Source organism: Oryzias latipes, chromosome 8, assembly GCF_002234675.1.
Source record: "Oryzias latipes chromosome 8, ASM223467v1".
NCBI lineage: Eukaryota > Metazoa > Chordata > Actinopteri > Beloniformes > Adrianichthyidae > Oryzias > Oryzias latipes.
The window spans coordinates 24,228,553-24,248,194 of record NC_019866.2 but is presented as its reverse complement, the minus strand read 5'-3'; the positions used below and the strand labels follow the sequence as shown (position 1 = coordinate 24,248,194).

General features: G+C 46.2%; 2 protein-coding genes across 7 annotated transcripts in view; both read right to left on the bottom strand.

The window, feature by feature from the left end:
* The window catches only part of LOC110015536 (homeobox protein Hox-B3a), a 77,751-nt gene that overhangs the window by 36,986 nt on the left and 21,123 nt on the right, over positions 1-19,642 (bottom strand). For 4 of the 6 annotated variants that reach the window (XM_023957827.1, XM_023957831.1, XM_023957826.1 and 1 more), the window contains one exon: positions 6,720-7,047. The gene's annotated coding sequence lies outside the window, so the exon portion shown is untranslated. Of the gene's footprint in view, positions 1-330; positions 532-6,719; positions 7,048-15,520; positions 16,048-19,642 lie in introns of those variants that run through there. The other 2 variants (XM_023957829.1, XM_023957835.1) reach the window with 2 other exon arrangements.
* On the bottom strand, positions 8,323-12,724 carry LOC101170024 (homeobox protein Hox-B4a). The gene is made up of 2 exons (XM_023957839.1): positions 10,995-12,724; positions 8,323-9,821 (listed from the first exon to the last, which is right to left on the bottom strand). Exons 1-2 carry the CDS (start codon positions 11,452-11,454, stop codon positions 9,520-9,522), a joined length of 762 nt encoding a protein of 253 aa, XP_023813607.1. The 5' UTR covers positions 11,455-12,724; the 3' UTR covers positions 8,323-9,519.

Sequence of the window (19,642 nt, the reverse complement as noted above, 5' to 3'; positions counted from 1 at the left end):
CAAGGGAAGTAGCTGGCTGGGAGGTAAGAGAAGAGGAGAGGGAGTAAAGGATGAGGGGAGGGAGGGATGGACAGAGAGCCGGGCAGATGGAGAGAGATGTGGGAGCAGACGGGATGTGATGGGAGAAAGATGGAGAAGAATTTCCGAAAATATGAAGAGCCTACATGGCATTGCTCCCTCCCTCCCTGCTTTGCAGCCTTCAGCTCGTAAACAATGGCTGCTTCTGCTGATGATGATGATGGGTGGGGGGTGATGTGTAAACAACAAGACAGCAACATGCACCATGACAAAAACACGGCGAAAAAATGAAGATTTCGGGGGGATATTTACCACGAGCTTCAGACAGCCTGTGATGCAGTGAGTGGGACGCGGCAAGGCGGCGCAGCGGCGTGGAAGAAGTGGAGAAAGAAAAAGAGTGGTCCCCCCCTTTGCAGCCCCTTTTCTTCCGCAATTCTCACGGTGTCCACAACGACCCGTAAGACGCACACCCGTCGAATTTTGTTTTATTGCAGCCTCCTTCTCTCTTTTCTCTTCCTCTCTCTCTCTCTGTTGGCAGAGTCTCCTCTTCTCCCCCCTCTCTCTGCCTTTCTCTCCCCCCCCCCTTACTGCTACAGGGGGCTTGTATATTTTTTTAAAGGACAGTTGAATTTTCCACGTCAGGACCCCCCTCCCTGAAGCACCACTTCCTGCTGTTATAGTCCTGACGAATCCATGTCCATCCTGCATTCATTAGTTCACGAGTCACGTGCTGGTCCTGGGCGAGGTGTGGGGCAGTATAGTGCCTCTCCGTTCTTGGCACCCACCCGGACCCGTGCAGCGGGACCTGAGGCCGAACAAAGGGAGACCTCTCCCCAGCTGACGTGAGGCAGGCCGCCAGACTCTCACAGAGATAAAAGTCAAAGATGATAACTAGAACTGTGTTTAAACTCCTGCCTCTTTATACCTGACTCTCCCTCGGCCCCAGTCGTTCAGGGCCGCTCCCCGACATTGTCCTGTCTCAGCCTATATTTGGATGGATTTATTTTCAGCAAAGCGTGTGCGTGGCGTTGCAGCACGCGCTTCTCCTATTTCTATTTCATGCGTCTGCGAGCTGAGGTGAAAAAACCTTTCAGAGACAAAAAAAGGAATGAAAAAGGAAAAGAAAACACTTGTAAATGTCAAGCAAAAAATTCAAATAATTAAAAAATACTTTTATCTTCTGCAAACGCGCAAATGTTTGACTCCAAAGCATTTAATGGGGGGGAAACAGTTGATATAACATAGAAAATAATGTTTAAAAAATGGAACAATACCAAATGATGGTTACGCAAAAGATTAAAAGAATAAAAGAAAAGAGGAGACAAAACCCCGTGGCGAGGCCGAGCGGAGTAACAATAGAAATCTGGGAATCCCTTTTGGTAAGAGCTGGAACACAGAAACCATAGACAAAGGACTGAGAGACTCTGAGGACGCGCGCCCAGCTAGGCCGGCAGGCTGCGCGCAGGGCTGACCCGGCCACCCAGCAGTCACGAAGAAACCTTCAAGGTCAAAGAACCAACCGCAGATGATCTTAGACTGCGTGGCGCAGAAGCGGGGAGTCTTAAAACCTTCATAATATCATTTTTCTAGCTTGAAAATGTTAAGAAATAAGTCTTCATGGCTTAAAAAGAATATGACCAAGATCACAAAGCACGTTTATTTTCCTATATCCAATTTCCCCTTTTGAAAAGGACCGAAAACTTGAGGGAACATATTAGAATGAAATATGTGGATTAAATGTTTTTAAAGAAGAAGTTAGACGCGCGTTTATTTAATATTTTGATCCAGCCGAACCGCTGCTCTCCGCGCGCCGCCGCGGCACTTCTTTCAGATGCTCCACCACGACAGGAGCGAAATCAAACATTTGCAGGAGTGATGATAGCGTCTGTAATGACGGCCATAAATTACAGCAGCCGCAGTGTGAAACAGCAGCTTAGATTAGTGCAGCGGCGGCGCGGGCCGCAATGACAGGCGCAATAGGAGGATTCCCTGCGTGGAAGCGCGCAAACAAACAGAGATTTCACTCCGATCAAACAGAACCGAAGGGCACGTGAATACAAAACGCACATACGATGCTTTAAAACAAACAAACAATCAAACAAATAAATAAATAAAATATAAATAAATAAATAAAGTAAAAAATTATCCCTCCATCTGCGCTTTACACATCAAGCCTGAGAGACGCAAAAAGGCTTTCTGCGGTATAATAGGAATGGCAGCAGCAAAAGAGCTGCTGGGGGGGGGGGTTGATGAATGAAGACAGGTAGAGTCCTCCATTCTTTCTGCTCGTTAATGATTAACTGTGCTGAATTAAAAAGAAGTCAAATTGAAAGTGATGCTCGTTGGAACACAGAAGATCCGGGGAGGATCACGTGACCGATTTGTTTTTTAAATTATATTTGTGTTGTGTTTTTGTGAAATCATCAAATTTCTTTCGTTCTTATTTTGGTATGGGACTAAAGAAGTGTGGGAGAGGGATCCAGGCAGCGCCCACATCCCATCTTTTAGCCCGGACTGTAAATCCATTCGGGATGGAAGCAGCCCTCTCTCAAATCCATCCTTCCTCGTGCCTCGCGGGGCCGTCCCACTGTCTGTGTGCACCAGAGGCTTCCCCAAGACGGTCCACCCCCTCGTGGCCTGTCTGGTGAAAACCCTCTGCCCTCTGAAGTGCAACGTTTTTTTCCAGAGCTGGATGCGTTTCTAATTTTTTTTTATTTATGATCTGAGGGCAGTTCCATTCTAAAAATGGTTTTAGTCAGCATAGCTGTCTGCTGCTGCGCACCGCGACCTGCTCACATCCGACAGCTTATTGTGGAAAACTTATGACCAGGAGCAAAGGAGTATTCGGGGGAAACGCCGCAATGGTTGTTGGGATAAAACCTGAAAGGCTGCGTGCGCAGACAAGCAGACCTGGAAAGAACTGCTCACCATTCAGCTTTTGTTCTGACTCATTTCTTTTCTTTCATCGCAAATAAACATCAGACACTTTGAAAACGGCAGCAGTGACGTTTAAGAGAAACGCTACGGCGTTCCGGACATCAGGCAAAGGACTGCTGCTGATCCAAACTCTGACAGTGAAACACTCGAAAAACAAACAATGTCTGACTTTTCTGTTGAGTTCCTCTGAAATCTTGTTAAATCTTAAGCAAATCAATCGGACATAACCGTTTTTGCCGGAAATTGTGGTTCTTCCTCTGTTTTCCTTTGAGATTTTATGACTTAACCTTTTACAAAATATATATAAGTATTTGGGTTTTATAATAATAATAATAATAATAATAATAATAATAATAATAATAATAATAATAATAATAATAATAATAATAAGTCAGTGCGCGTGCGCCGTTGGGATGATCAACACAAGTTTTCCGGCCAAGCGACGCCACGACACAGAGGCCTCAAAGCCCGTTTAGATCTTAAATGTGTCCAATATTGAGTGACACTTCAGTTTACAACGTGAGCGCGTACCCGCATCTTTCACGGGACCTGCAGCCTCGCGGCCTCCAAAATAATTAATTTGGTCTGGGAAACAAAAATCCAAGGAAGTGAAGCAGAGGAAAGAAAAATGCGCGCTATTCGCCCGATGATTAACAAGCACGCGCCAGGCTGCTGTTTGCTTGTTTTCGCGCACGTGGACGGAGGAGGCTGATTGGTTTTGAGCTATTACTGTTATTATCTTAAATCTGTCCCACAATCAACTGTTCTAGCAGGTCCAGACAGTTTGAACAGAGACTGTAACTACAATTTGTTTTACAGTACCGTGTTGGCAAAGTTTTATATTAAATAGTTTGCTTTTCATATCTTCATATATATAATGAATATTGTCCAAGTTTCAATTCAAATGGAGTTTTACCAACATGTTTTCCTTAGAAAAGGAGGGAAGTGATCTTCCTCGTCACAGTTCTAAGTTCTTATGGGAAGTATATGTTTGATGCTCTCCCATCCACAGGAATCCCAAATTATGCAGCAGCACATTTTATTCAAAGAACGTGAATTCAAATAGTAGCTAACTGTTCCTGCGGAGTGGCAGGAATCCTGCACTCTAAGGGTCCTCTGACCTGCAACCCTTCACTGACCATAAAAACTATAAAAACACTATTCCTGTGCCTAATTTTCTCTGACTGGGTGCTATATATACATATATATGTATATATATATATATGTGTATATATATATATATATATATATATATATATATATATATATATATATATATATATATATATATATATATATATATATATATATATATATATATGACAAAGTCATAGAAAATTAGGCACAGGAATAGTGTAAAGTTTTGTTTTTATTGCTTTTATGGTCAGTGAATAATTGTGACTTTTTGTTGTCTGTTAGATGAATTCATAAAGATAAAGGTGCTTAGCTCCAGTCTCTGACACCTTACTTCAGATATTTTTAGATCAATTTAATAAATAAAAAACAAAATAAACCATCAGAGTGTGGATGTGACTGGAGCTCAGTGCAGGAGGGAGTTAGGGAAATAGATTCAAACACAGGATTGCATCTTCCCTGACTCTTTAGGTGATCAACACAAACACAGATCATCCACTCAAACTTTCAGCTCTCCTTGATTTGGGCTGAAACACAAAAACACTGTCCTGCCACCTTTTCAAAGTGAGTTTGGTGTAAATAGCATGAACAATGTATTTTTTTTATCTGAGAAGCTGAATCCCATCTTAATGAAAGTGTTCTTCAGTGATTTGTCACGCTGCGGTTTGGATGGAGCTCTGCATCATGCAGTTCATCTGCAGTACGCATGCTGCGTCATTCATCATGGAGCTCTGAAGTTCATTGCTGACTCTGAGGCTGACAGTCATTACATGGTTTTGTTTACAGGCCTTGTTTTTTGGCTTCTTCCAACAGGAAGCGAACCCCCACCCGCCCCCAAACCCCACTCCACCCTACTCAGTCTTGTCTTCTCAGAACTAGAAAAAAATCCCCTGAAAGTGGAGCCACGGCTGCAGGGAATCAGACTCAAGCTAGTTTCAGACGGAGTTGGTGTGAATGCATTCAGAGCTTTCATTGTGGAAGCAGGAAAATCATTTCACATATTTGTTTGAGTTTATGATCAGACACGCTGCTGCTATCTGCCTCTTTTCGTCTAAAAGAAGTAACTGGTTTAGTTTTTAAAAACGCTGTTACCAAAATCTGTGTCCTGCATTGACCTGTAACCCCTGTGCTAACCTAGGCACTTTAACATTGGGAGTGGGGTCATCTAGACCCACTAGACAGTGCTCTGAACCTTTTTTCTTCAATGATTTGTGATCTTCACTGGTGTCCATGGATTACATGAAATCTTTCCACCTTTATCCACCTTTGTCATGGTAGGGAGAACACGTCAATGGAGGGGGGGGGGGGTCATCTAAGATAGCACAAGGGTAAATCAGGCTAAGCACGTGACAGACGTGATGGTTTTAAACAGGTAGAGATGAGGACCGTCGGTGTTCGGTCCTTACATCCCTGGAGAAATTACACTCCAGCTAAGTTTTACTGCAGACTGCAAAAAATGAGGAGGTTTTTTCCACAGTTCAGTCTGCCTGCGTGGGAGCAGAGATGTAGCTGCTATCCCGGGTTACTTTGCCCTGAACTCGGCTTGTTTTGACAAAGTGGCCCGAGGGCCCCGGAGGTCTGGGAATGTCGGAGGCAGCAGAGTCTAGCAGCCTGGCGAGGTCAAGGGGGGACAGGAGCACTGGGGGAAGGTGTGCTGTGCGCGCGGGGGAGGTGTGCGTGTGTTCGTGCTGGGGGTGATCGTGGGTCAGCCTCTGGCTTCAGAGTCGCTGGACCTCATCGGTCAGAAAAACGTGTCCTCTGCTTGAACCCTGGCCGGCCTCAGTGCTGCTGTCCTGGCAGGACCACAGACGTTTCGTCCTCAACCTCAGACCCCCCCCCCCCCCCCCCCCCCCCCCTGAACTCACCTTTTCTGCTTTCCCTGCGTCCCAGAATGCACCGCGTCACGACAGCACATACATCTGTGACTCCGTGAACATTGATTTCCGTGGGGTCACAGAAGTCACGCCGCGCGCCCGGTCCGGTCGGTCGGAAGGCACGCATGCGCGCGCGCGCTACAATCAGCGACACTTGGATGGCTTGCTAAGCGTCGCCTGATCCTTTGTTTCAGAGGTAAATGATTTTTTGGCGCAGCAAGAAGAGCATCCATTAACTCTGCTCTTTATTTTATCCCCTCTCCTTCAACCGTTTCCTCCCCCCGCAGCCTCTCTGCAGCTGCGGAATTATTCATTTTCCAGCTCAGTGTCTCTACGCCTCTAACGCAATTCTGAGGCTCGTGCGAGGCGTATTGATTTAAAGCATAACACTTCATAACAGCAGACATGCAACAAAGGTAAACACACGCACGACGAGTTTGAAAACTTTGAGTTCTCCAACAGAAACGCGGGGATGGCGCGCGCTGATCCCGCGTGGATTAAATTGAGAACACCTTCAGCATCTGCTCCCGCAGGGATCAGAGAAGAAAGGCCTCACCGAGCAGGGAACCCAAATGGGGACAGAAACCTCACAGAAGAACAGGCACATCTGCAGCTCTGTGTCACACCAGCACGCCAACACAAACACACAATGCCCCCAAACCGACCTCAGCAACACACGCACAGGAGGCAATAAAACCATAAAACGCCATCTGAGCAATCATGGAGAACAAGCACAGAGATCCTCAGGCATCTTACCTCGGAACGGGACCGCTGTGAGGCGCGTCATCGTCCTGCCCGCCACTCCGTCGCTGCTGTGCCGGAGTTTCATTGAAGTTCTTCCCACAGAGGGGGCAAAGTTTCTGTTTCTGGTGGTGGGACACTTGCGGGACGGAGAAAATGGTTTGGATGGGGAGGTGTGTGCGTGCGTGTATGCGTGCGTGTGAGGGGATGATTTGTGTAACGGAGGGGGGCGGGTTGGGGTGGGGATGTGTCCTCAAGTGTCTTCCAAGACGTCTTCCTTTTCTTCGGTCTCTGCTCCTTCGACCCCCCCTTCTCTCCGGCCATGAGGGCCTCCAGTGAGGGGCTGCCGGACGACAAAAGAAACAGAAGCAAAGAAGAAGCGGCGTTTAAAGGAGAACCAGTGATTAATGATTGTTTCTTGTATAATTCTCGCATTTTTCTTGGGGAGCTGTCCCGTCTGTCTCCTGCAGAAAATAATGGCGGTTTTAGAAAGAAAAGAAACGAAAAACAAAGCTTTGCTCACAAAAAACTGATCTGTTCACGCAGAAAAAATTATATATATATATATATATATATATATATATATATATATATATATATATATATATATATATATATATATATATATATATATATATATATATATATATATGTGTGTGTGTGTGTGTGTGTGTGTGTGGGTGTGTGTGTGTGTGTGTTTGCACGCTATACACTCACGCAGCTTTTCTTTTCTTAAATGGGTAGAAGCAGATAAATGTTCAGAGGGAGTTTTTGCGGCCAGAGAAGGAATCGGCCAACAAGTTGGGGAAAGGGGGTGGGGGTGCTCTTCTTATGGCTAACGCATACGAGCAGGCCAATTTACAGGGCACCTTTTTTTGTTTTGTTTTTTTATTTACTTTTTTTGTTTAAAGTTCAACCAGAGGAATAGTACTTTCTCCCCCCTCTGCTGCTCCATATTTTTCGATGCCTGCTCTCAGAAAAGAAAATGAGAATTAATACGGGAGCCGCGCTGCACAAAAGAAGCCATTCGTCTTGTTGATTATCTATTTGGTTGTCAACGTTTGAGCTATTGCGCTGGCCCGCTCCCTTTATACCATAAATAAAAAATAAATACAACACACATGGGCGCGCCAGAGCAGCCCACGGAACACCGGAAAGGGAGGGAAGATGTTGCGCAGTAGTTACACTAATTTAAGCATAAAAAATAATCATGAAGCATTGATGTTTTCGCCTTTGAAACCAAAGAGGACTGTGACGCATGTGCGCCTGAGCTGCCGTTAAATTAACGGGAGAACGGGAGTGAAACGGGGGGAAGGCTTGTGATTTAAAACAAGATTACTGCGCGTAATGTACCGCGATCACTCAAGGCCGTGACGGACGCATCATCGCGCCCTCCTGCCTGTGCGCCAGAGCGCATTCTGTGTGCAAAAGCCGCAAAAAACCCACTTCTTTGTGTCAACCCCTGAGAAAGCCGCATTCGCCCCAGCAGAGCCAAACTCCCGGCTTCAAATCAATCAACCCAGAGAAATAAATCAGAGTTTGGAGAGGAAAAAGCGCAACTACACATGAAAATATGAATTAAAACCAATTGTTTTTGCGTAAAAAAGAAAACATATCAGACTTTTTTAAAATTTCTATTTACTATTTACAACAGCACATCATGAGGCACAAGCAGAGAAAGGAGCAACTTCATATTCGGGGAGCCAACCAACGTTGGAGAACAGCATTATCCGTGCGTTCTCGCACTGACATTTGGAATGTAAATAAAACATGATCCGTTATAAACAGTCGCAGGGCATTTGAGCGGAGGCACCGAGGTAAACACGGGAAACACGAGCGCCGTGGAAGTGCAGAAAAGCCCAGAGAAAGTGTTCAGAACACGGGGGCGCTCCTCAGCTCCCAGAGTCTCTTTTTGCAGAACCGATGAATTCCAGCAAATAGGAAAAAGGGCCTTTAGTTTGGAAGGTCATAATTATCTTTCGTCCAATAATTTCAAAAATATTAAAGCCCATAAAATTAGCATTTAATGAAACAAACAACAAGAAAAAAGGATGACAAAATACATACAATATATATTTATATATTTACGTACAACTGAGGTAACAGTATAGTACTAGTGCTGCGCTTTTGCATTATTTGGTGTGGTTATTAGTTTTCAGGCAACCTCGATGAACAAGCCCAGTTCGGTGGAGGAAGAAAAAAAACTCCCATGAAGTGTATTTTCATTTCATCAGCGTGACGGACCGCTTCCTTCCCTGCAGCATCACGACACATGGACGAGCACAGGAACACTCGCGCGTACTACCTCTCACACCAGCGCGTGAAAATCTAGATAACATGTTTGTAAAGCTTTTATTCGTTCTTCAAAAGACATTAGGAATTGCAGGAGCAGGACAGGCGCGCGCGCGGCGCTCGTGAGGCAGCTCTCCCTGTCTTTATTCCTTCTCATGTTTTACTGGCAGTAGGGATGTGTGCGCGCAGGCGCGTGCTTGAGAATGCATTTGGGAGGTTGGGACTGGGGTTCCGAATCAAAGATGGAATCTTCCGCCATGACGGATGGAGAAAGGCCATCTGCTCGGAACCGAAGGAGGCTGAGGAGCCCTACTCCTTTAGTGACTGACTACATGTCAGATTAACCCAATACCCCCCCCCCCCGCTCCGTCCTGCTCCGTGAGTGTGTTCAGGTCGCGCCCACACGGACGTGAGAAGGAATCGCTTCGATCCAAAGTGCATTGTCGGTGGTTGCTGTTTTTACTCCTCAGTCTTCAGTTTCAGGGGTCAAACAGAGAACGGGGTTCTGGGTGGGACAGGGGGGCTATAGATGTCCAGAGGGGCGGTTCTGAGAACCAGCCACAGTCTGGGGGAGAGCGGCTCCGTTTGTCCCCGAGCGGACTTTGGTGTTGGGCAGCTTGTGGTCCTTCTTCCACTTCATCCGCCGGTTCTGAAACCAGATCTTGATCTGGCGCTCTGACAGACAGAGAGTATGCGCAATCTCCACTCTCCGCCTGCGCGTCAGGTATCTGTTGTAGTGAAACTCCTTCTCCAGTTCCAGGACTTGCTGGCGCGTGTAGGCCGTCCGCGAGCGCTTCGGTTCTCCCCCTGTGTAGCTGGAGTTTACTGGGAGGGGGGTGTACAGAAAAACAGCGTGTCACCAACAGATCTAACGATCACAGCAAATGTATGCTTAACAATGAAAGAGCGATTCACTCCCTGAGACCAACATACTGCCTTATCGCTGAACAAAAACGTTTCTATAAAGCCGAACCCCCTGCAGGAGCTGCGACCTTCGCCGCCTCGCGCTCTCACGCTCCGCATTCACGCCTGTTTACTCTTTTCCAGAGCCATCGTTGGCTCAACGTGCAGGTGACATCCCGCGCCCCGCGGCAGTGCAGGCGCGTCGACGCAGCTGCTGACGGAGAGCAAACCAAGCGCAGCTCAAGTTTGAGGCTTGGAGAGCGCGCGCTGTTCGGACACGTTTGTACCCGCGCGATCATGGCTGAGAGGAAGGGGGCTTCGAGGAACATTCTTGAGGTTCGGGATCAGCGACGGGCCTGGCGCTTTGGAGCCCTGACAGTTTTCTTTTACAATTCTGGATGGTAGCTTTGTTTGCCTTCACAATGAAGGTGGCGTTCTTGCAGGCGGTGGGGGTGGTGGTGTGGCAGCACACGACCACACTGAATGCCTGGCCTGGTAACTGTTCAGCTAATCTGGAAAACTACAAGCAGACAACAGCAAGCGGACGCGCGGTGCAGAGACTGAGAGCGTGCAGGGCGGAGGTTCGTCCTCCGCCGCCCCTCCGGTAGACTCCATGGACGGCGGGTCTGTTAGACGATGACAGAAAAGCCATATCAGACCGGGACTGCCCGCTTTTACATCAGTATTTTACGGCCGGCTCCATAAACATGAATATTTCATCTGCCATAAAACTCTCCGTCTTCTGGAACGAGCGGGGCTGGAGAGGCTCGGTGGAGAAAAGTCCGCCGTTTATACAAGCACTTAAAATCAAATTACCGAAGCATAAAAGGCAACTTATGGGCTCACTCCAAGTTGTCATAAGACGAAGAATTAGAGTGGAGCAGCCTGAGATCAGGCTTCAAAGGACAGCGCAGCGGAGAGGTGCTATAAACATTTATGGAGGGTGTAATTATATTGACCCTGCACACAGACCAACGTAAATCTTTACGCACAGGCTGCCCCTCTTCCTCACTTTACCGAGAGGAAGCCGCGGCTGCGGACGCAAAGACACAGCGGCGACAGACAGAAACAGAAAAGTTCACATGCAGCTCTCACCGATGTTTACGTGCACCTTCTTCATCCACGGGTACACCACCGGGTCCTTCCGAGTGCTGGCGGGAGAGGAAGCGCCCTGACCGTGAGCCGTTTGGCCGCAGGACGGAGGCGGAGGGGGGCTCGGTGTGACTGAGTTGCAGCGGTGGCTCTGGTCCGAGAATGTGGTAGTCTGCTCCTGCCCCGTCGACAACGCAACATGACCCCGGGGGGGAATGAGCACCGAGGCGGGCTGCGCTGCGCGCTGGCACGGCGTGTAGGGCGGCTCGGCTCGTGGCCGGTGGTTCTGGTGCTGGTGGGGGTGGTAGAGGGAGTCCGGCTGGAAGGCTCCGGGCTCCTGCCTCTGGGAGCTGTAATAGTCCGGAGAGTGACTGGGCAGATAGTCGCTCTGTGAGTACTCCTCGCACGGGGGGAACTTAGGGTCCACATAGTTGGAGTTGATCAAATAGGAACTCATGGCCATTAATTTCAGCCTTTTTGTGGAATTGCACTGACTCGAAAATATATAGCTAAAATTTATATCCCATCCCTTTACTCTTCGGTTATTCCTGTTCCTTTGAACCCTCCTACTTTTCTGTCAAGTGAACAAAGTTAGGGCTGCACGTGACGGCGGTTGGCCAATAGAATGCCTGCTGAACGAGCCCCGGATAAGGAAATGGGATTAAACATACAGACTGCGCCCACACGCGCATGATCGTATGGCCTCAGTTTTTGATTACGCACGCTCCTCCGGTACTTGACCCTGTCTTTGCCGGGTTTTTTTTGTTTTGGCGCTTTAGGCACGCGCTTTTCTCCACCACTTGCAGCTAAAAGCTGGAAGACACAACAAAAGCAAAGCGGCTCTGACACGTTTCGCAAGCGTTTTGAATGAGTGCAGGGGGAGAAGCAAAATACACCCCCCTAGGCCACTGACTGCCAAAAAAAAAAAGTTATAATTGGCTGTAAACAGAAATGACGTCATGTCTATGTGCTTGCTTTCTGCTTGCGCTTTGAATTGGCCGGTACCGGGAGGGGGGGGGGGGTGTCCTGCATCCTGCATCGCCAAACAGCAGTAAACACCGTGTCAGAGATGAATCTGGCTTGTTTAGGATCGATAGAAAATTCATCAAGTGATTCTGGGCGCACGGCCTCCTAAATCACCAGCACAACTTTGCATGAAAAAAAAAAAGGATTCAGCACCATTTTCTGGTAAAGACGTGCGTTAGCACCCCTCCCCACCCAGCCCGTCCCGTCTGGCATATAAAACAGCATGTCCCCCCTCTAGCATGAACTTGTCTTGAACATGGCTGTTCCAACAGAGCCTTGAGTCATTCCTCTCTCCATTACAGTTGGATAGTCACGTGACGTTTAACAGATTTTATCGTAAAATGGTGTTGTAAATTCCTGCTATAAAAAAAAGACTGAACGAACGTCATCCAGCTTTGATTATATTCAGTGAAGACCTGAAAGACTTGATATTTTCCTTTTTTACCTCACAAAGACGTATACGAAAATCAATAAATGCCCAAATGTTTCTCACTTCAGAGGGGAAAAACTCGCGAGCACGCGGCAGCAGTAAAATCAATGCTCTCAGCCCTATACCTTTATTTAAAGAGGGAACCGCTAACAGTTATCTCCACAGCCACACGTTTCTCTCCAAACTCATCCCTGTGCTGCGTCCGCCGCCGCCGCCGCCGCCGACGTGTTTAAGTCCACTATATACTCCCCTAGAAGCGAATTTGTGATTGTTTCATCGACCGTCACACAAATCCGGATCTACAGGGTAGATATAGAAGACATGGGGCTCTCTGCTGGGGCAGCTGCACGTCCGCTGGTTTTTATTGCTCTCAGAACTTCCAATATTCTCATCCTCTGACCTCTGACCTCCGCCAGGCTGTGGGGAAATGAGCCAGGACCACTGACACTGTGGCCTTGAGAGCCATGCGGATCACAGTTTACGCACAAAAAGATAAAAGTAAAACCGAATCAGCTCCATTTTTTTCTCACTGTAAATTTATAAAGACATATTTTATCGTAAGCAATAAGACCTCCTTTTTCTGCAGGTAAACGACGGGATTTGCCCGGCATGGCAGGTCCGCAGTTCTCTGGTGTCACATTGGCGCAAACCTGTTTCAGTCAGCGACAAAAGCAAAGAATCCTCGTTTTTCGTGCATTTTTCTTATATAAAATACATACTTTTTATCTTTTAATTTTAATGGTAAGATAAAATAAAAGTTCCCCTCAAATAAAATCAAACTTTATGCAAACAGACAATTGGATTAGATTTTGAGATACAATTAATTCAAAAAGGGAGTAAATTAAAAAAAAGAGCTCTTGGCAGCTGAACCGTAGAAGACCCAAAAGAATGAACAGAATTTAATGAAGGAAAAGACAAATCACTTGGCGCAGCAAAACGCGGGCCAAGCGGAGAGAAGTGATTGAAGAATGGATGGAGCGGTGAATGGATGGAGAGATCCTCCGCTCTCTGTGGTAAATGACTCGCAATCTGTCCGGCAAACTCTCATTTAACTGAATTAAAAAAAGTCATCCGACCTGCACACAAACAGACCCACACGAACGACCCCTCTCCTTCTTTCTTTCACTCTTTCTGTCGTTTTTTTTCTGTCCGCCTTTTAACGTTTTGTTTTTATTTGTTCTTCTAAATTATTCTAAGCCGCTCTGTTGTGCACGAAACGAAACCTCCGATTTTTTAACGGATTCTTATGACTTTGTGACATTAACAAAAAAAAAATTAAATTAAATAAAAAACAAAATGTTATTCTAAGAATATTGTTCGGATTACTTTGCAACCAGGATTTCCAAGTTACTATTCCAGTGTGGTAAACTAAGTGTCCATAAGAGAGAAAATATAGAAATTCGGTAGCAATGCCTGCTTTTTGCGTTTCCTTCGTCATCCGTTCATCACATATAATTGGCGGCAGCAGCTAATCTCAGATTATTGAAAGTCCTAAATCAAAACGGTTTGATTCTATCGGGCTGCGTTCAAGTTTCCGTCACCTTGACCCGGCATTCTGCTCTGCTGAGGGTCAGCTCAGGTATCGATCAAGGTGTGTTGAGTCTGAGTGCAGCTTTGTCAGCAGCAAACATTCAGGCTATTGTTCTGCTCCAGGCAGAGCTCCGTGTGCTGAACAGAAGTGCGCGCAAAGGGACGATTTATGTTCAAATACGTAGGATTTATGAGTGTTGTTTTGTATGACAAAAATGTTTTATAAATAATTTTTGTTAACTGAAAATTACAAATAACCCCCCCCCCCAAAAAAAAACATATTTGGCAAACACATCTATTGGATATATTCTGTTCTTTTTTCTGAGTGGTTGATTGTTTTTTATGATAAAACTCCGGTTATTAATAAAATGAAAATGAAACTCGGAGTAAAGTGGAAGCGGATTCTGTCACCTTTGAACGAATCACTGCGATAGCTTCATAGAAAAAAAAAGCACTAATGAACATATTTTCGATCAAAACTAACCCGAAACCAAAACAATAGGGGCAAAGGCCGTGTACGAAAATGAAAACTGAAGATAAACAGCCGGAAGTGTGGAACAGCCGTTTTGGAGGCTTTTTTTACTTTAGTCGAAACGCAGGTTTCACTTTTTAAAAACTAAGCAGCAGCTAAAGCGAATGTATTGAAGGGTTAAACGGCCTCGTTATCTGCAGCCACCGGACGTGTCAATGCCATGAAATATTACAGCCGAGAAGCAGGGAAACGCGTTCTGCTCCTTTGTGTCCTTTGAAAAATGATTTCGAGTCCGTTTCCCTGGTTATTCTCATGCAAATGACACAATAAAATTAAAGAAAAAAAATCTAAATGAAACTGGGCCTGAAATCCCACGAGTTTGGAGTTCAGCTTTGTGTTTTTCAAACGCAGACGATTCTTTAATGTATCCAAACGAGACGTGGGTCTCCAAAAATGTTTTTCAAATGTGTTAAAACGATTTTCTTGAGAAGCAAACAGCAGCAGATAAGACGGCATGCAGCCCAAACGACATAAAAAATGACCAAAGCTCGTTTGATACCCCAAATTCAGCAAAGGTGCGAACAGGCCGCATCAGTTATTGACAGCTGAGCATTCAAAAAGCCACGAACAGGCCTGTTTCCACACTGTGACACCTGAACCGCCCTGTCACCACTTTATGACGGGAAAAAGTTATGAAAATGTGAAACATATTTGGGTCGGGGTGGCCCTGAACTCAGCAGGCGCAGAAAGTTGACCAGCATGACCTTTAACCCCCTTCTGACCAGGATGGCCTTCACCATCCACCTTCTCCAGTCCAGAAATCCGTCTAAGCAAAGTTCAGATCAGCCTGAATATGAATCGATCAGCAGAACTCTAAGCTTCTGGGAGGAAGAGGAGGGAAATGAGGAAGGGGTGGGGGTTATGGAGCAGCGTTTGCACGTGGTCTTCCCCTTCCTCTCAGCACGAGCAAAAGCACCTGCCGAGCACAGAACGGCGCGCGCGCGCACGCACGCAAACGTGGGCGAGTTAGGCAGCGTGTTGTTCATTTGTGTAGTGATGAAGGTTACTCACTCCGCGCGCGCGCATCCATCTCCGGTGTTTGCTCTCATCGCGTTTATCCGCGGCTCGGTTCCGTGATTTCCTCCTTCGGCTTTCGCACCTCTGCGCGCATCGCCTCCCTGCCCCGCGTGCTCTTGTTATGGGAGGGGGATTATTCGAGTTCTATCAGGAAAAGGAGATGTCATTTCCGCCGCTGGTCTCTAGAAGAGCGGGATCGTGAGCGCACTGCTTTTCGTCCGCGGCGCCACCGAGACCTGCCGGTGATCCTCCAGCGGGAAGCCGGAAGCGGAGCTCCGCGCTGCTCCTGAGCGGATAAGAGCTGGGGGGACTCGGAGCGGGACAGCTCTGCTGGAGACTGTGGGCTCTTTAAGGCGTTAAGTGTGTGCAGGGACTCGAGTTTTCAAATTAATCTGCGACTTTGGCACACTCTTTGTTTAACAGGCGAGGCGTGTCACCCCGCGTTCCCCTGTGCACATTTTAATGTCGGTGAGACGCGCTGACCTCCAGTTCACCCGCACCAATCCTACCTCCCCCTTTCTCTCTCTCTCTCACTCCCACCCTCTCCGCTCCCCACAGCCTTTCTTTGGGACCTTTCCACCCCTCCACACTCCCTTCTGTTCGCTCGTTCTGTCGTTTTCTTCTCTCCCTCCCTCTGGAAATCGACTTGGAGTCATTACTTGAAGACAAATGGTCAGCGGAGGTGGAGGGGGCTCTTCTTTTCCCTCTCCGTTGCGCACATTTTTCTTTTTCTTCATGGATCATGCCTCCTTTTCCTTTTGTTGTAAATACCCCCCACCATAGTGCTGAGTGCAACCCCCTCCTCTTCTTCTTTCCTTTCCTTTTAGTCACGTGTGCTGCAGTGTCTTCACAAACATGGAAGCAGAAAAACAGAAGCCTGTTGATGGGCTGTCCTCCACACCCTTCGTCCGCGTTAAGAAGATGAAGTCGCCTCTTTCCCGCTGCCATCCGTTCAGCTCCGCGTAAAACAACAGAAATACCAGAAGATCTGCCTATTTATCCACTAAACAACAATCCAGAAACGTTCAAAAAGGAGAAATTTGAAGAAAACGCAAAATAAAATAACAACACACGGACAATTGGTATTTTTCCAGTCAACCAAAATATATAATATAATATAATATAATATAATATAATATAATATAATATAATATAATATAATATAATATAATATAATATAATATAATATAATATAATACCAAAAAACGCTCAGAGAATTACTGGATGTTCCTCACATTTTTAGGGTCTTTTTTAGGCTTGAAATTGACCTCTGATGGTTCCCCTCACCAGTCAACAAGAGGAACCGAAATCTGAATTTAAAGTAGAAACCTCACTGTGACTGAGAGAGTTAAATGAAAAGTTCTAAAAAAAAATCAACTGGACAAACTGTTCCCACCAAACTCTTCATTTTTCATGACCTTTGACTGAGAATCTACACCGACAGACGTGTCCTCTGCGCGTAAAAAGATTCAACTCTAAAAACAAGTGGATTATTTATTTAACCAAATTCTTGGGTTATATTTGTATATTTTTTGGGGATTTTTTTCGGAACAATACGCCTTTTTAGGTCACAGTAGTCTATTTTTATCCTAGTTTATGTTTTCCCCCCTAAATTAGTTAAAAGGTTTTACCCTTTTTTTTAGTAGGGTTAAAATAAGTATGGAACTATTGAGTATTAAGTCTATATTTAGTGTGTTTTAGTGTATATTTAGTAGATATTTAGTTTAGAAAAAAAGAAAACATATGCAATCAAAATTCAAATAAAATATATTTTAGGAGGTGTAACACATTCAACAGCACTGCTACTATAAGAATAAAATACCTTTAACTGACTCTAAAACATAAAGATTATTAATAAACTAATGCAATAATTTGAATTGATTTATTTATTGAAGGATTTCTTTAGTTATTATTATTATTCAAAACAAGCCAATAAAAAGACATGTTTTACTATCTTTTATGCATTTACTCACTATTTACTAAAGAGAAAAAGTTTAAAGTAAAAGTTGATTTTATTTATTGATTTTTTTCTTCATTTTTATTATATGTTTTTATTTTGTATTAGCGTATATAAAATGCTGTGGTAGCGCGTCTTTGTCAAGTCGAAGTATAAGGTAAAGCTGGGGGGCCACACCTGCAGCCCCGCGGACACATCCGTCACGCCCCCCTGTCACTGAACACCTTGCAGCCCCCAGTAGCGCTCTGCAAACTTCCTTGCTCGCCCCCATCAGCCCCCCGTCTGCGCGCAGGACAGGTTTGCTCTGTCGCTGAGTGAGGGGAGGAAGAGGAGGTCAGGCCTTCACCTCCGCTCGGCCTCCTGCTATCGAGCTCTGATCTGTGCCCCCGCCCGCGTGCCGCTTTGCCTTTGACAGTGGAGTGACTAAGGAGGAGAGGCGAAGGAGGAACTCACGCACGACCGCGAACTTTTGACCTTTCAACTCGCTGAACCCTCTGTCCAGTGGTGGAGTTCTCCTGACATTCCCCCCCTCCTCCTCCTCTTCCCTCCGTCTGTAAGACAGGAAGGCGCGCGGGGGGCGGGAGCGCTGGGTCTGAAGGAAAGTAGGACACTGGTTTTTAGGGGAATGCCTGACTGGTGCACTGGTGGTTGAGTTGTGCGGTTTGTGTTCGCGGAGTCTGCGCGCGGAGGACGAAAGGGGCATCAGATGAGTCAGGATGGCAGACTCACTTCTATTTCTTCTCCCGTGCGTCTGTGCGGGAGACTGGGGTCAATGCTGTCTGTTGGTACACTCTGAGGACTGAAGTCAGGACTCGACAGATCAGGTTCAGCTTTAGAGTATAAAGGGAGGGGGTCCCCGCGGCAGGGAAAGGCTGGAGCCACTCGCCTCTTCCTGATCTTCCTGGTCTGAAGCGGGCTCTGGTGGCGGTGCGAGAGAGCTGCAATCTCCAACAAATGTTCTCTGCTCTCCAGACACACAGGAGCAGCTCATCAAGGCAAGAAAAAGAAAAAAAAACAGCATAATCAAATATCATGCAGAAAGTCAGCGCAAACAGCCTACGAAACAAGACACTAATTTATGAAGTCTGAAAAAAGTCTGCTTTGATTGCTCTCTTACGCAGTCACGCAGAACACCTGCGGCTCTTTTTAAATCACTTTGAGCCTTCGTGTCGCGCGGCTATCAGAAACAGGAGCTGGTTCTGGAGCCGCGTGGTCTCTGCTGCCCGGAGATGTTCTCTCAGATTTTTAGAACTTCTGGGACTTGAAAGACCAGAAGAGACAAAGGTCTTGTTTAGGTGAGACCTGCGAAGATTTTTAACCTTTAAAAAGGATGGAAAGTGAACAGTTGATCAAGCAGCAGCAAAATAAATAAATAAATAAATGAATAAATAAATAAATAAATGAATAAATAAATAAATAGTCAGACCTTTCGAAATAGACCGTTGGATGAAGAAGGGAAATCCCGCTCTGTTGCTTGATCACAAAAATGACCAAACTTTCTGTTATAGAATAATTTATGCGTATTTCTGTTTGTAAATTTCCCAGTATGACATGTTTTAATCTTGAGCTCTAAAACATGTGAACTATATCCATTTTGTATCACATTTGTTGTTTTACTCCAAGCATATTCAAACTTTGTTTCACGCGACGTCAGACGATCATAAACAAAAAGTTTGACACAAATCAGGATTCCGCTCCTGTTTCCGCTCTGACTCATCCGGAAGTGATGGACACTTGTCCTTCCTCCTCCCCCCGTGGATGTTGATGAAGTAAACAATCCATCGCGCAGACTGCCGCCCTCCCTGGACTGTGCGCCTGCGCGATCTGCAGATTGGCTCGAGACTGTCTGGTGAACTTTCGATGACTTCTCCTCGTTCATTATTCATGAGGCTCATCCTGAGCCTGTCAGGCCCCAAAGGCCATTGTGCCTGACGCATCGGCCTGCAAGCACGCCACAAACGCGCCAGACCCTGGCAAAGCCAGTTTGGATGCTGGTTTGACGCCAGTCCAGAAGGCTGTGAGGCGCAGTGAGACAACAGCCAACTCCACAGATCAGCAGGCTGGAACAGAGCCGCGCTGCTGCACGTGAGTGGACTGACCACAAACACACGCAGCTCCATGTTAGGGTCAGCACCTTTCTGTCCTGGCTTCTGACAGTC

What these genes read in the sequence shown, in the direction of transcription:
- LOC101170024 (XM_023957839.1), bottom strand. Translation starts at nt 11,454, where the DNA reads ATGGCCATGAGTTCCTATTTGATCAACTCCAACTATGTGGACCCTAAG. An exon ending in GAAGGTGCACGTAAACATCG is followed by an intron (nt 9,822 to 10,994) that starts GTGAGAGCTGCA and finishes CCCCCCTCCCAG; the next exon opens with TAAACTCCAGCTACACAGGG.